The following is a 12082-nucleotide window of genomic DNA, read 5'->3' as shown; positions in this document are numbered from 1 at the left end:
AAACAGAGAAGTCTAATTAAACAAGAATATAACTTACAGTGGTTGCTGCGTCAATAGGTAATGTCGTCACCGGGTCGTTTCCTGTCATTTTTGTTAGGAAAGGACATGCCTGAAAGACACAACATTTTCTCCTTCTCTGAGGGTCAAGAAGAACATCCAAGAGGAACATTAAAAGCTGATTTTATGAGATTTTAAGACCAGTACAGGACATTCACTAAGAAACTACTTTTATTGTAAAAACAGTCAGCTGATCGAATGCAGCTATTTCCACATCTACACTCCATCAGCTGATTATTTCTATTTGCCTCACTTTATGAGCTTCACATCATCTGTGCCTTGTACCGCAGAGTTTGCAACGTCACAAATACATGGGGTCAATCTTCAGTCAGATGTGAATGTGTATTATAACACTTTCAGTAAGAATCAGGGATGCAAACACAGGTATGGTGAAAAAAGAGAGAACTATTCGAAGCAGAAAAAAAACAGCGTAATATACCATCTGACAAAGGCCTGTGCTATAAGGCTTCAATTAGCTGGCTATTCTTTATAATATACTCAGATCAAGTATATATTTTTATTATTATTTACAGCAGGGGTGGGGACCTTTTTCCTTTCAATTTTTACAACATCCTCCGAGGGCCGTACAAATGATTGAACTCAACCTCTGCTTAAAAAAACTAAAATCACAGCCCATTCATTTGGCCTTTCTTTCATGCTGTGCAAAGAAAAAGCGGATATCTTACCATGACTCGTGCATGCATGCACGTGCACGGTTGTGGCATGACCATCAAAACAGAAAGATATGGACACAAGATGTGTGCACTGTGCAAATGTATTTAGTTTCCTATCCATGTGAACATGATTTAAGTGGGGAGTGGTCCTAACATCCTCTAGGGGAAGATTTGTTTTTTAAATATTGAAGTTAAAAGCATCAATCTGGTGCACTTTGAGAGCAACATTAAGAGATCTATGGATACATCTCAACACCCATATGAAACCGAACTGTAAGCAGATTCTGCTTTTTGGATATTTTACAAATCACTCGCCTTTAATAAAAAATAAACAAGAATAGAAAGAAAATAAAATAGAAAATATACGTGTTGAAATAGAAAATATACATGTAGATATTATATATGCAAATATATATGACATAGGGAATATGGAATATTAAATATTGAACAGATTATATATGTGTAAAATGTACAGCGAGGTTTTATTCCAAGAGAAACTATGGAGCAGAGAGTTCTCTTCCAGCCAGAGGTGATTTGTTGTACAGACTTATTGCAGTGGGCAGGAATGTGTTCCTGTATCGGTCCTTGTGACAGCGGAGCTGCAGCAGTCTGTTGGAGAAGGAGCTCCGTTGACTGTCCAGCTGCAGGTGGAGAGGATGGGTGGGGTTATCCATCATGGACAACAGTCTGTTGAGTGTCCTCCTCTCCACCACAGCTTCAAAGGGGTCCAGCTTGATGCCGATGACAGACCCAGCTTTCCTGATCAGTTTATTGATCCTCCTGGTGGCACCGGCTCTTATGCCCCCCCCCCAGCAGACCGCAGCAAAGAAGAGTGCACTGGCCACAACAGACTGGTAGAAGATCTCCAGCATCTAGCTGCACACGTGGAAGGATCTCAGCTTCCTCAGAAAATATAGTCTGCTCATCCCCTTCTTGTACACAGTGTTGATCCTCCAGTTCAGCCCATTGTCTAATGGCGCATTTCCACTGCAGCGGGTAGCCCCGTTTAAGCGTCCTTAACCGTCCTCAAGCGGCCAGGCCAGTTTTTGGTGGCCTTTCCATATAGCCTAGCACCGGCTAGCGGGTACTTTTTCCCTCTTTTTCCGGCCCCATAAAATCGTGGTTCTATCAGGCCAGGGCCAGGGCTGAACTAGTGACGTCAACACTCTCGACTGCTGATTGGTCAGAGAGAATCGTCACAAGATCGCGCGTGAGATCATCCCTAGCGTCGCATATATATCTAGAAGCAAGCTTGCAGCATTTTTATAAACAGCATTTTGTAAACGGACGAGCTACAAAAATGGCAACGTCGAAGAAAAGCACACCGTGGTCGACCGAGGAGGTGACGACGTTCCTTCATCTCATTGGGGATGATCAAATCCAGCAGGAGCTCCACGGAACAACGCGAAATGTGAAAGTGTTCCAGGATGTCTCTGCCCAGATGTCCGAACGCGGATTGTCGAGGACTTTCCTGCAGTGTAGGGAAAAACTCAAAAAGATGAAGAGTGAATATCGCCAAGTAAAGGACAACAATAACACGAGTGGTGCGGGTAGGAAACAATGGAAGTGGTTCGACTTGTTGGACCAGATTTACGGCCATAGACCGGCCAACGTTGGGAGGGAGGGAGGCCTGGACTCTGCAACGGCTTTACTGGAGTCCCTGCAAGGTACGCTCACTTCTAACAAATAAGTCTATTTTAATCCTTACATTAATGTTCGACAACCCATGCTTTTATGGAGCCCCGAAGAGCTACATAGCTAGCTAAGGCAGATAGCCTTAGCTAGAGCTATTGTTTGCTAACACCATATGTGCCATTGTTTACGTTCAGTTTTTCTTTTCTATAGTTGTTGTTGTTATTTAGTATTGTGCTGCAGTAGTCTATTGTTTGCTAACACCATATGTGCCATTGTTTACGTTCAGTTTTTCTTTTCTATAGTTGTTGTTGCTATTTAGTATTGTGCTGCAGTAGTTTGTGGAATTAACAAGTCATTTTGCTGTTCTAGATGATTACATTGGGACTTGTGAGGAGGAACATTCCCGAACAACGGGTGATGGCAGTGTTCCCTCCACATCGTCATTGAATCCAGAACGGACCCCAGCCGAAGACCCTAACCCGACTCAACCACCAACACCGAGTGCCATCACGACACCGCAGCGTGTGGTTCTAGGTAAGAAATAGAAATGGCAAAACGACTGGAATTGTGTTTTGTTTTTTTAAACCTTGGATCATCCATCATCAGTAATTAAAATAAGCTATACCACTGTGTGGAAATGCTCTGTTACAAGTAAAGTCTTAGCTAGTAAGCAGCTAGTACAGTTGTGTGTGACATCCAATCATATACATATATTTATATTCATTATCAACAGGCTGGACATAATGTAATTCACTTTCACAATCATTGTAAACATCTAGGGCCAGAACTTTCTTTAGTTCACCTTACTGTTGTTCTGTTTATACATGTTATTCTTATATCCTTGTGTGACCTGTACCTGTCCTGTGTTTTTTCCTTATTGCTAATTATTATCTTATTGTCACCCAGGCAAGAGGAAACGAGGAGGAGAGGATCGGGCCCAGCAGGAACGGCACCATGAACAGCACATGGCCCAGCAGGAACGGCACTTGGACTGGGCCAAAGCGTCTGCTGAGCGGAGATGGGAGTTGGATGCGGCCTTGAGAAGGGAGGAGGCCGCTTAAGCAGAGACCTTCAACCTAGCCTTCCTGCGCACTCTTGGCGAGGTGCTAGGGGGACTGGGCAGCCGACGTGGCCCGTCTCTTCCGTGATACTTCAAATAACCTTAATAGTTATTGTACATATTATATATTTTTTATCTAGTTAATTTTTAAATGCAACATTTGTACTTTCTTGTTTATTTATTTTCTTTAAAATGAGCATTTTATTTTTATTTTTACAATGCCATGTATGTTTATGCTGGCTGCAATACAGTTTTACATTTTTTATTTGTATTGTTTAATGGCATGCATTTTTGATACCATTTTTTTTTTGTATTTTTATACTGCCATCAATGCCATGTTGATAATGAATTGCACCCAACAGAAAAAAATCAGATTCACATAATCTTGATTTAGAAAAGATATAAACATACATGAATTTATAAAGCAATAACAAACACCATCAGTTAGGAAAAAGCCCATAAGATAAGTTAGTTTTAAGAGATTTAAAGCAAGAATTTGAGTTTGCTAGCTTGAGGTCCTCCTCTAAAACATTATTACATGTTTATTTTGTAATAGTATTAAGAATACATGATAAATACATAATACATGTAGTAGAAATTGCTCAATTGTAATACCCTCGTTCTACTAGACTCAAACACATTCCTTATATATTTCAAAGACGAGAGAACAAAAGAAACCAATAACCCATTCAAGCAAGCTTTTAACATGTCTAGAAGAAAGATTGAGGTTATATTTAAATATATTATTTTATGTTGTGGATACTTTAGCCTCCATCCATGTTTACAATTGTCCACACTATTTTACACTTGCATTTATGAATATAGTTTTGCTGTGTTTTACACTTTAGTATTTATGGTTATAGTTAGCTTTGATATTCGCTTAATTGATTAGAAAGATTTTCTTTTCATGATCTGATATTTCCTCAAATGTTCTTATTATGGGGCACTGGTGCTTGAAATTCAAATATTTACTAAATATTCAATTCAGATAACAACATTTGTTTAAAACATTTGACAAACACATGTATATGAAAAAAAAAAGATGTATTTATGTTCAATACAATGAATACAATACAATGCATATTTAGGTATTCAGGTAGCGCATCAAACCCTCTCTGATGTCAGTGCCCTCCTCCTCTGCACCTTGAGCCACTGCTACCCCAGGCTCTGCTGCTGCTGGTGCATTCCACCCATCATCATAGTCCTCTCCATGACTCTCGCAGAGGTTATGCAGAGCACAGCATGTTAACAAGCCACACACCAAGAAACAAGTAAACGATCGCTTCCACATCCTCCATTGTTGTGTGTGTTTTGTGAGTTGTGTCGCATTGAAGATGACGCCACTGCAGTTTTACCCAGCGTCGCTCCGCCCAAAAAGCCCGCCAAAAAGCCGATCGCCCCGCCTACACTGCGTTGCTACCCCAGGTCCTAAACTCTAATGGAAATGCGCCACGGCCTCGGACGGCCAGCGAGGCAGCCCGAGGCCTGAGCGAGGACGCTTAGGGACGCTTAAACGGGGCTACCCCGCTGCAGTGGAAATGCACCATAAGTGCACTCCCAGGTACTTGTAGTCCTCCACAGCAGCCACATCCTCTCCCAGAATGCGGCTGTTGTGCCAGACGGCAGCAGACAGAACAGTTTGTGGCTGGGGTGATGGGGGTCTTTTATAATCCTGAGGGCTTTCTTTAAGGTTAACCTGGTATTTTTACTCCACTACATTTATTTTAGTTACTTTACAGATTCTGATTAATGATGTGAAATATAAACAACCCTTAAATCAGTGTTACACCTGAGTACAATTCAGGGAAGGTCAAGTGCCAACAATCAGGAGAGATATTTGATAGTTGGTGCTTGAGAAGACTAAATATGTATCTGCAGATCTCTATAAAGTATATTAGACAGGGTCAATTTTCACAAAATCACAACCCCGAAGGCATTTTGTGTTTATTTATGCTATACAACATTTCTAGGGGTATTAAGGGGTGCTGAATCAAAATCTGCTGTATATGAAGCTCAAAAATGTCCCAAAATGCCTCAACATTTTGAAATCCAACATGGCCGCCACCACCAGCCTGAAATCTATTTTAAGTATATCTTTTTGACTAAACAAAGTACAAACTTGAATTAAATGTGCTTTTGTAAGTTCTCCTACATGGGAAATCTGATGCCATATTCAGATTTGAGATGTAATAAACTGCTTAGATCTCATATATTGCAAAAATAGTAGTTTTTAACTAATAATTACTCAGCTATTATTATTATTATCAGGCTACTTTGACTTACGTTGTATATTGTTTTGAGGTTAAATGTTTCAAATGTGCTGTGATGGAACCTTTGCCTTCCCCACTATTGCCCCCCCACCCACAAAACAAAAAACAAAACAAAAAGAGGAATCACAGAGCGCCCATTCAGCGGTGTATTAGCAGAAGACTGTTTCACACAGTCATCTGAACAATGTCCCGCAGCACAGAAAGCACAAGTTACAGACATGGCCCTCTTCATGTCCAGGACATCTAAAAAGCCAATGCCTTCCTGGATATTGTACAATCAAAAGGCAAGCACAGTCAACCCAGAGAAAACTACAGTAGGCTACCTACCTATCATCCAGGCTCCTGCATCTGAACTCGATACACTGAACACAGTTGTCAAGCGAATGCTTCATATCTTCATATCAATGGAACAACAGCATGTAATTCTGACAGTAGACGAGGCACTTTATCCGAAGTTGCTAGAACTGAAGTGGTCAGTAGAAGAATACAAGGACGTGCTTATCCCTTGCCTTGGAGGCCTTCACATTGCCATGAACTTCCTGGGTGTGATAGGACAACACATGGTTGATTCTGGCCTGAGCGAGCTATGGGTCAAGTGTGATCTACTGGGAGCAAATGCTGCTCAGCATGTCATGGCAGGAAAGTGGTATGCACGTGCCATAAGGACCCACAAACTTACCCTACAGGCTCTTTGGCAGCTACTGCTCCCACGGCTTTACACATATCTGGATGAGGTTGATGTTACACTGAGAGCTGAACTCTCAGATATCTGCCAATCCGTAGATGCTGACCACATCGCGCAGATGGTCGACAAACTGACTAGAGACAGATTCCAGCAGCCCATGAAAGAGTTTGCTGCATCGCTTGCAGTTGATGACCCGAATGCCGCATTCTGGTGGGACTACATGTCTATGGTCATTATCGTACTCTGCTTCACAAGAGTGCAACGTGATGGATTGTGGGATCTCCACCTGTATGCTTTCAAACGTATATGCTGCCCTTCTTCTTCAGGTATATAAACAACGCCAGATGGGGTACTGTGTACCTGGCTGAGATGTCTGCTCTCCCACCAGAAATCCTCCTCGAGTTTCAGAAAGGCAACTTCTTGGTGAAACGCAGTGATCGACGCTTCAATCAGGTTTCAGCGGATCAAAGTAATGAGTGGCTAAACGCTACAGGAAAAAAGCAGTGGTTTAGTGGGCATCACCAGGATAGCAACATCCCTCAGTAGATGGACATTGTCGTATAATCTGAGAACAGTCATAGCTTCTCAGACAAAAGTAATGCTGAGACTGACAACAGATGATGAAGACGATGAGTACACTACACACACACTGAGTGCACAAAGAGTAGAATGGAGAGAGACGACAGGGATGAAAGCAAAATATGTGTATTATTGAAAGAGCACTGTGTGTTTCAAGATGGTGGGGACACACTCCAGAACTATAGGTTACTAACGTAACCCCAGTTCTCAGAGTAACATGAAGTGAGATGTCTCACTATAGGATACGCCTCCCCGCGAATGCCTCAGAAGCATCAATCTCATTACGCCAATCCTGATTGGCTGGTGATCTTGACGACCACGTCAGGGAATCCGACCACCTTTTAAGTAGCTTGCGCTACGACGCAGCGTCATTCAAAATAAGCACCTCTTCGCGCTTCGCCTCAGCAAGAAGGGCCGTCTGGTGAGACATCTCACTTCATGTTACTCTGAGAACTGGGGTTACGTTAGTAACCTATAGTTCTCATTCATAACACTCCGTTCGATGTCTCACTATGGGATATTGAGACTCCCGTATTGCTAGACATGCTTATCTCGAAAATCACCAAAAATCAGTACTCAACAGGTAGAAAACCCTGTCCCAACACGGACAGAGGAGCAGAGACATCCAATCTGTAAAAAACGGACAAAAGTGAGCGGTGAAGACCAGCTCGCTGCTGCACAAATGTCCTGGATGGAAACACCCCTGAACAAAGCCGAGGACGTAGCCAGGCCACGAGTAGAATGAGCATGCAGGCCCGTTGGTGCCTGCAAACCCTGACTCGTATAAGCCAGAGCAATCGCTTCCACAATCCAGTGGGAGAGCCGTTGCCTGGTAACGGGCTTGCCCTTATGAGGGCTAGCCCAGGATACAAAGAGTTGGTCATTGCAACGAAACTCTTTTGACCTGTCCATATAGGTGCGCAAAGCACGAACTGGGCACAGCAAATTCGGCCGCTGTTCTCTCGAAGAACACAACGGTGAAGGAAATGCCGCAAGGTCAATGGGGGTACATGAGCCAACCACCTTGGGCACAAAAGCAGGGTTGGGCTTCAGCAACACTCTCGTTTGCCCCGGGGCAAACTGAGTATATGAAGGATGTACAGAGAGCGCATGAATGTCAGTGACTCGCTTGGCAGATGCCAGGGCCAGCAACAACACTGTCTTCAGTGACAGGTGTTTCATGTCAGCTTCTTCCAGGGGTTCAAATGGAGGTCGAGTGAGCCCATCTAAAACCACTGCCAAGTCCCATAAGGGCACCAGTGACCTGGAAACAGGGAGGAGCCTGCGAGCCCCTTTCATAAAACGGCAGACCAAGGGATGTTGGCTAGCCGTCTTTCCCTCAAAACCCACGTGGCATGCAGCAATAGCAGCCAGGTACACTTTAATCGTAGAGAAAGCTCTGTGTTTATCAATCAAGTCCTGTAGAAATGACAAAATCATACCGACAAGACATTGAAAAGAGACATGTCCCTTTTGGAGGCACCACTCCTCAAACACCCTCCACTTACAGTCATAGAGGGACCTGGTGGAGGAAGCCCTTGCACTCTGAATAGTGTTTATCACCTTCTGAGGGAGCCCCACTGTATTCAAAATATACCACTCACGGGCCAGGCCCATAGTGCCAAGCGCTCTGGGTGTGGGTGAAAAATCGTCCCCCCCGCCTGAGACAGTATGTCCCTGCGTAACGGGAGCTGCCACGGCTGTCCGCACAGCAGCTGATATATCTCCGCCAGCCAGTACATTGCAGGCCAGTGCGGAGCTATTAGGATCAGTGTGTGGCGATGTATTAGAGCCAGGGGTGGGAACGCGTACAGAAGGACCGGAGGCCAAACGTGCGCGAGCGCGTCCACGCCTAACGGTGCGTTTAGACCGCGCATTGAAAAGAACAGCTGACACTGAGCGTTTTCTTTTGACGCAAACAGATCTACCGCGGCTCGGCCGTAACGTATCCACAACTGACTCACAATTGTTGGATGTAGAGTCCAGTCTGCATATAGTGGTGCACCTCTGGACAACAGATCCGCTCCGAGGTTCATCACCCCCGGTACGTGCGTCGCTCTCAGAGAAAGCAGACGGCCGCAGCTCCATAGTATCAGTTTGTGTGCCAGCATGTGTAACCGGAGAGATCGCAAACCCCCTTGACGGTTCATATACGATATTGTGGTCGTGTTGTCTGTCCTCACGAGGACATGATGTCCTCTGAGAAAAGGCAGAAAGCGTTTCAGGGTGAGAAACACCGCTAAAAGCTCCAGATAGTATATATGTGACCGTTGAAGATCTCTGCTCCAGAGACCCCTCACAGGTCGACCTTCGTATATACCCCCCCAGCCCGTCAGACATGCGTCTGTGATGACCACTTTCCGTGATAGGACAGCACCCATAGGCACGCCCCGTACTAGAAAAACCGGGTGCAGCCAGTGGCGCAGTGCCATTACGCATTCCACAGTGACCATCACTCTCCGTGCGCCATGACGCACGGGGTCCAGTCTGAGGGCAGCTACCTCAGTACATTTGCACACATCTTGTGTCCATATCTTTCTGTTTTGGTGGTCATGCCACAACCGTGCACAGACAATGTGCAATGCATGCATGCGCACGTGCATGCGTGAGTCATGGTAAAATATCTGGATTAAGAGGTTGCTTTTTCTTTGCACAGCATGAAAGAAAGGCGAAATGAATGGGCTGTGATTTTAGTATTTTTAAGCAGAGGTCAATAATTTGTACGGCCCTCGGAGGATATTGTAAAAATTGAAATGGCCCTTGAGAGGAAAAAGGTTCCCCACCCCTGGTCTAAAGTCAAGGATCTTGGTACTTAGTTTTAATGATACAGTCTGGTTATTATGCTGTTTGGAGGAGGCCTCACAGGTAAGAGCACTAACTAGCTACCATCACATGCACCTTAGCTTGACTTAAATGTATTAAACGTATAGTTAAGTGATATAAAAATATAAATAACTAATGTCATGCAAACATATTAATATTTGCTTGATTCCAGTGTTGAATTTAGCACAATTGCATACAAACGTTAAGGGGTTTTAAGATTCTGAACTATTATGCTAAAAACTCAATAACTTAGATTATTATTTATAGTTTTGCTGAATAGTTTCATGTCCGCTTACCTTAGAAACGTAAAATGCGACGGCAGTGTGCCGATGGGGAGCATGTTAGCTTAGCTTGGTAGCTTCAGCTAGCTCTGGAACTTCCAGCTCGGTGGTAGGAGGTCCCGCCTCTTTGCCCTTATTTGGAGCAGGTGGGAGTTGAACTCTGACGTCACTGTCGAGCCGTTAGTGGCCGACTCCGCCTACTAAGGGCTTCTCGGCAACTCTGCAGAATCCTATGGGTAACGTCACGGACCCTACGTCCATTTATATATACAGTCTATGGTATTCACCGGTATTCACTCTCTGTCCTAAACGGCTTGTTGGAGCTCCTGCCCCCTCCCTGTGAGCCCAGTATGCTCTGATTGGTCGCGAGGTAAGAGGCTCGTTGCTGCTCGCAGCTGCTGCGGGCTGCTGCGAGGAGCAGACAGGCTTTCAACAAGCGAAACTCATCCTGAGCACACAAACACTCACAGCCGAAGTAAAAACAATAAGTGTGGCTTGATATTGAGTAAGAAAAAGGTTTATAACGCTGTGAGCATGGGTCTGCGGAGAGCATGGGTCTGCGGAGAGCATGAGTCTGCGGAGAGCATTTCTCCGCGATCCCAACGTAGTAGCCCGAAAAACGTGGTAGATACCTTGTTTGTTTTAAACATCATAAATACACAAACAACAATGAATACTCAGGTTGTGTACCCGAATCTCCCGCTGGTCCAAACAAAGTAGGGACAGCATCGTTCTTCAGTGCCCTACGCTGTGCATATCTGGCATGAATCGCTGAAAGGTTTTGGGAAGCTTTGTTTCGTGAAAGGCTGGCAGAGGGTGTGGCCTCTGGGTATCCCCACGTCAGAGTTCCCAGGAAGTAAACAATGGAAAATGAGAAATCTCCAACGAGGCGTTTTGGGGAGGTCTTTTCTGTGTTAGAGTTGTACTCACTACAGGGTGTACTTTGAGGGTTTGTGACTCTGCAGACCGTTTACATGCATACAAACCTTCATAACACACAAGGGGACGGGTACTAACCATAAAAGCGTGAAATGGGACCTTTAAAGTGTTATCAATGCTGGTAAAGGTGCTGCTAGTTGTAATGACTTTGTATACTGCAGGGTAGCTTGTGAATTTACTCCAGGTGTAACTAAAGTCTGATTTAAGACTTGATTATATTTCACATCATTCATCCAAATCTGTAAAGTATTTAAAGGTATGAAAGAAATGTAGTGGAGTTAAAGTACACCATTTACCTCTGAACTGTAGTGAAGTAGAAGTAAAGGATAGCATTAAATGGAAACACTCAAGTAAAGTACAAGTATCTCAACATTTGACTTAAGTGCAGTACTTGAGTAAATGTACTTAGTTACTTCCCACCTTTGGAATTAAGAGGACATGGTTGATGGATACACTGGTGAGGTGTTCTGCATAGGACGGCTAAGAAAAAGTTTTGAAAAATGTTTAATGAAGAGAGCATGTTTCTGATATAGAACTAAGGGGCAGCAGAAGTATTAGCAGAGAGGAAGCTGGCACAGTGGATGGAACGAGGCCAAAGACGAAGTGAAATATCCTCGTTCAGCTTGTCGTGACACGATTGTTTGTGCAGGTCCCTGCACAGTGATTTATCTGGCTCCGTGTAACAGTCACCAACTGCCTGGGGTCACCATTTATCTTTCAGCTTCAACGACATGTTCATTTCTCAACTGGAGTCACCATTAATCTCTATAACTTTTCATTTTTAATCAATCAATCAATCAATGTTTATTTATATAGGCCTATATCACAAATGTTACACAACCCCACAGTTTAAAGGGGAAAATGGGAGAAACCTCAGGGAGAGCAACAGAGGAGGGATCCCTCTCCCAGGACGGACAGACGTGCAATAGATGCCGTGTGTAAATCGAAGAGATAATACATTTTACAGCGTAGGTAGACCAAATGTTTGGAAATACATGTGTCTATAATCAGAAGATTTAATCATCCGTTTATAACTCCTATCAGGGCTCAAACTATTTCCTGGCTCTTTAGAAAAAGAC

At 43.9% G+C, this 12082-nt stretch overlaps 1 protein-coding gene across 1 annotated transcript; it reads left to right on the top strand.

Annotated features, from left to right (window-relative positions):
• The first annotated feature begins 1996 nt into the window (after positions 1–1996).
• On the top strand, positions 1997–3507 carry LOC117560693 (zinc finger and SCAN domain-containing protein 29-like). The gene is made up of 3 exons (XM_034237639.1): positions 1997–2398; positions 2736–2900; positions 3273–3507. Exons 1-3 carry the CDS (start codon positions 2032–2034, stop codon positions 3425–3427), a joined length of 687 nt encoding a protein of 228 aa, XP_034093530.1. The 5' UTR covers positions 1997–2031; the 3' UTR covers positions 3428–3507.
• Positions 3508–12082: the final 8575 nt, after the last annotated feature.

This window comes from Gymnodraco acuticeps, unplaced genomic scaffold (assembly GCF_902827175.1).
Source record: "Gymnodraco acuticeps unplaced genomic scaffold, fGymAcu1.1, whole genome shotgun sequence".
Taxonomy (NCBI): Eukaryota; Metazoa; Chordata; class Actinopteri; order Perciformes; family Bathydraconidae; genus Gymnodraco; species Gymnodraco acuticeps.
Note: the sequence above shows the minus strand (reverse complement) of the source record. Positions and strands in the feature narration are given on the sequence as shown.

What these genes read in the sequence shown, in the direction of transcription:
- LOC117560693 (XM_034237639.1), top strand. Translation starts at nt 2,032, where the DNA reads ATGGCAACGTCGAAGAAAAGCACACCGTGGTCGACCGAGGAGGTGACG. An exon ending in TTTACTGGAGTCCCTGCAAG is followed by an intron (nt 2,399 to 2,735) that starts GTACGCTCACTT and finishes TTGCTGTTCTAG; the next exon opens with ATGATTACATTGGGACTTGT. An exon ending in ACCGCAGCGTGTGGTTCTAG is followed by an intron (nt 2,901 to 3,272) that starts GTAAGAAATAGA and finishes ATTGTCACCCAG; the next exon opens with GCAAGAGGAAACGAGGAGGA.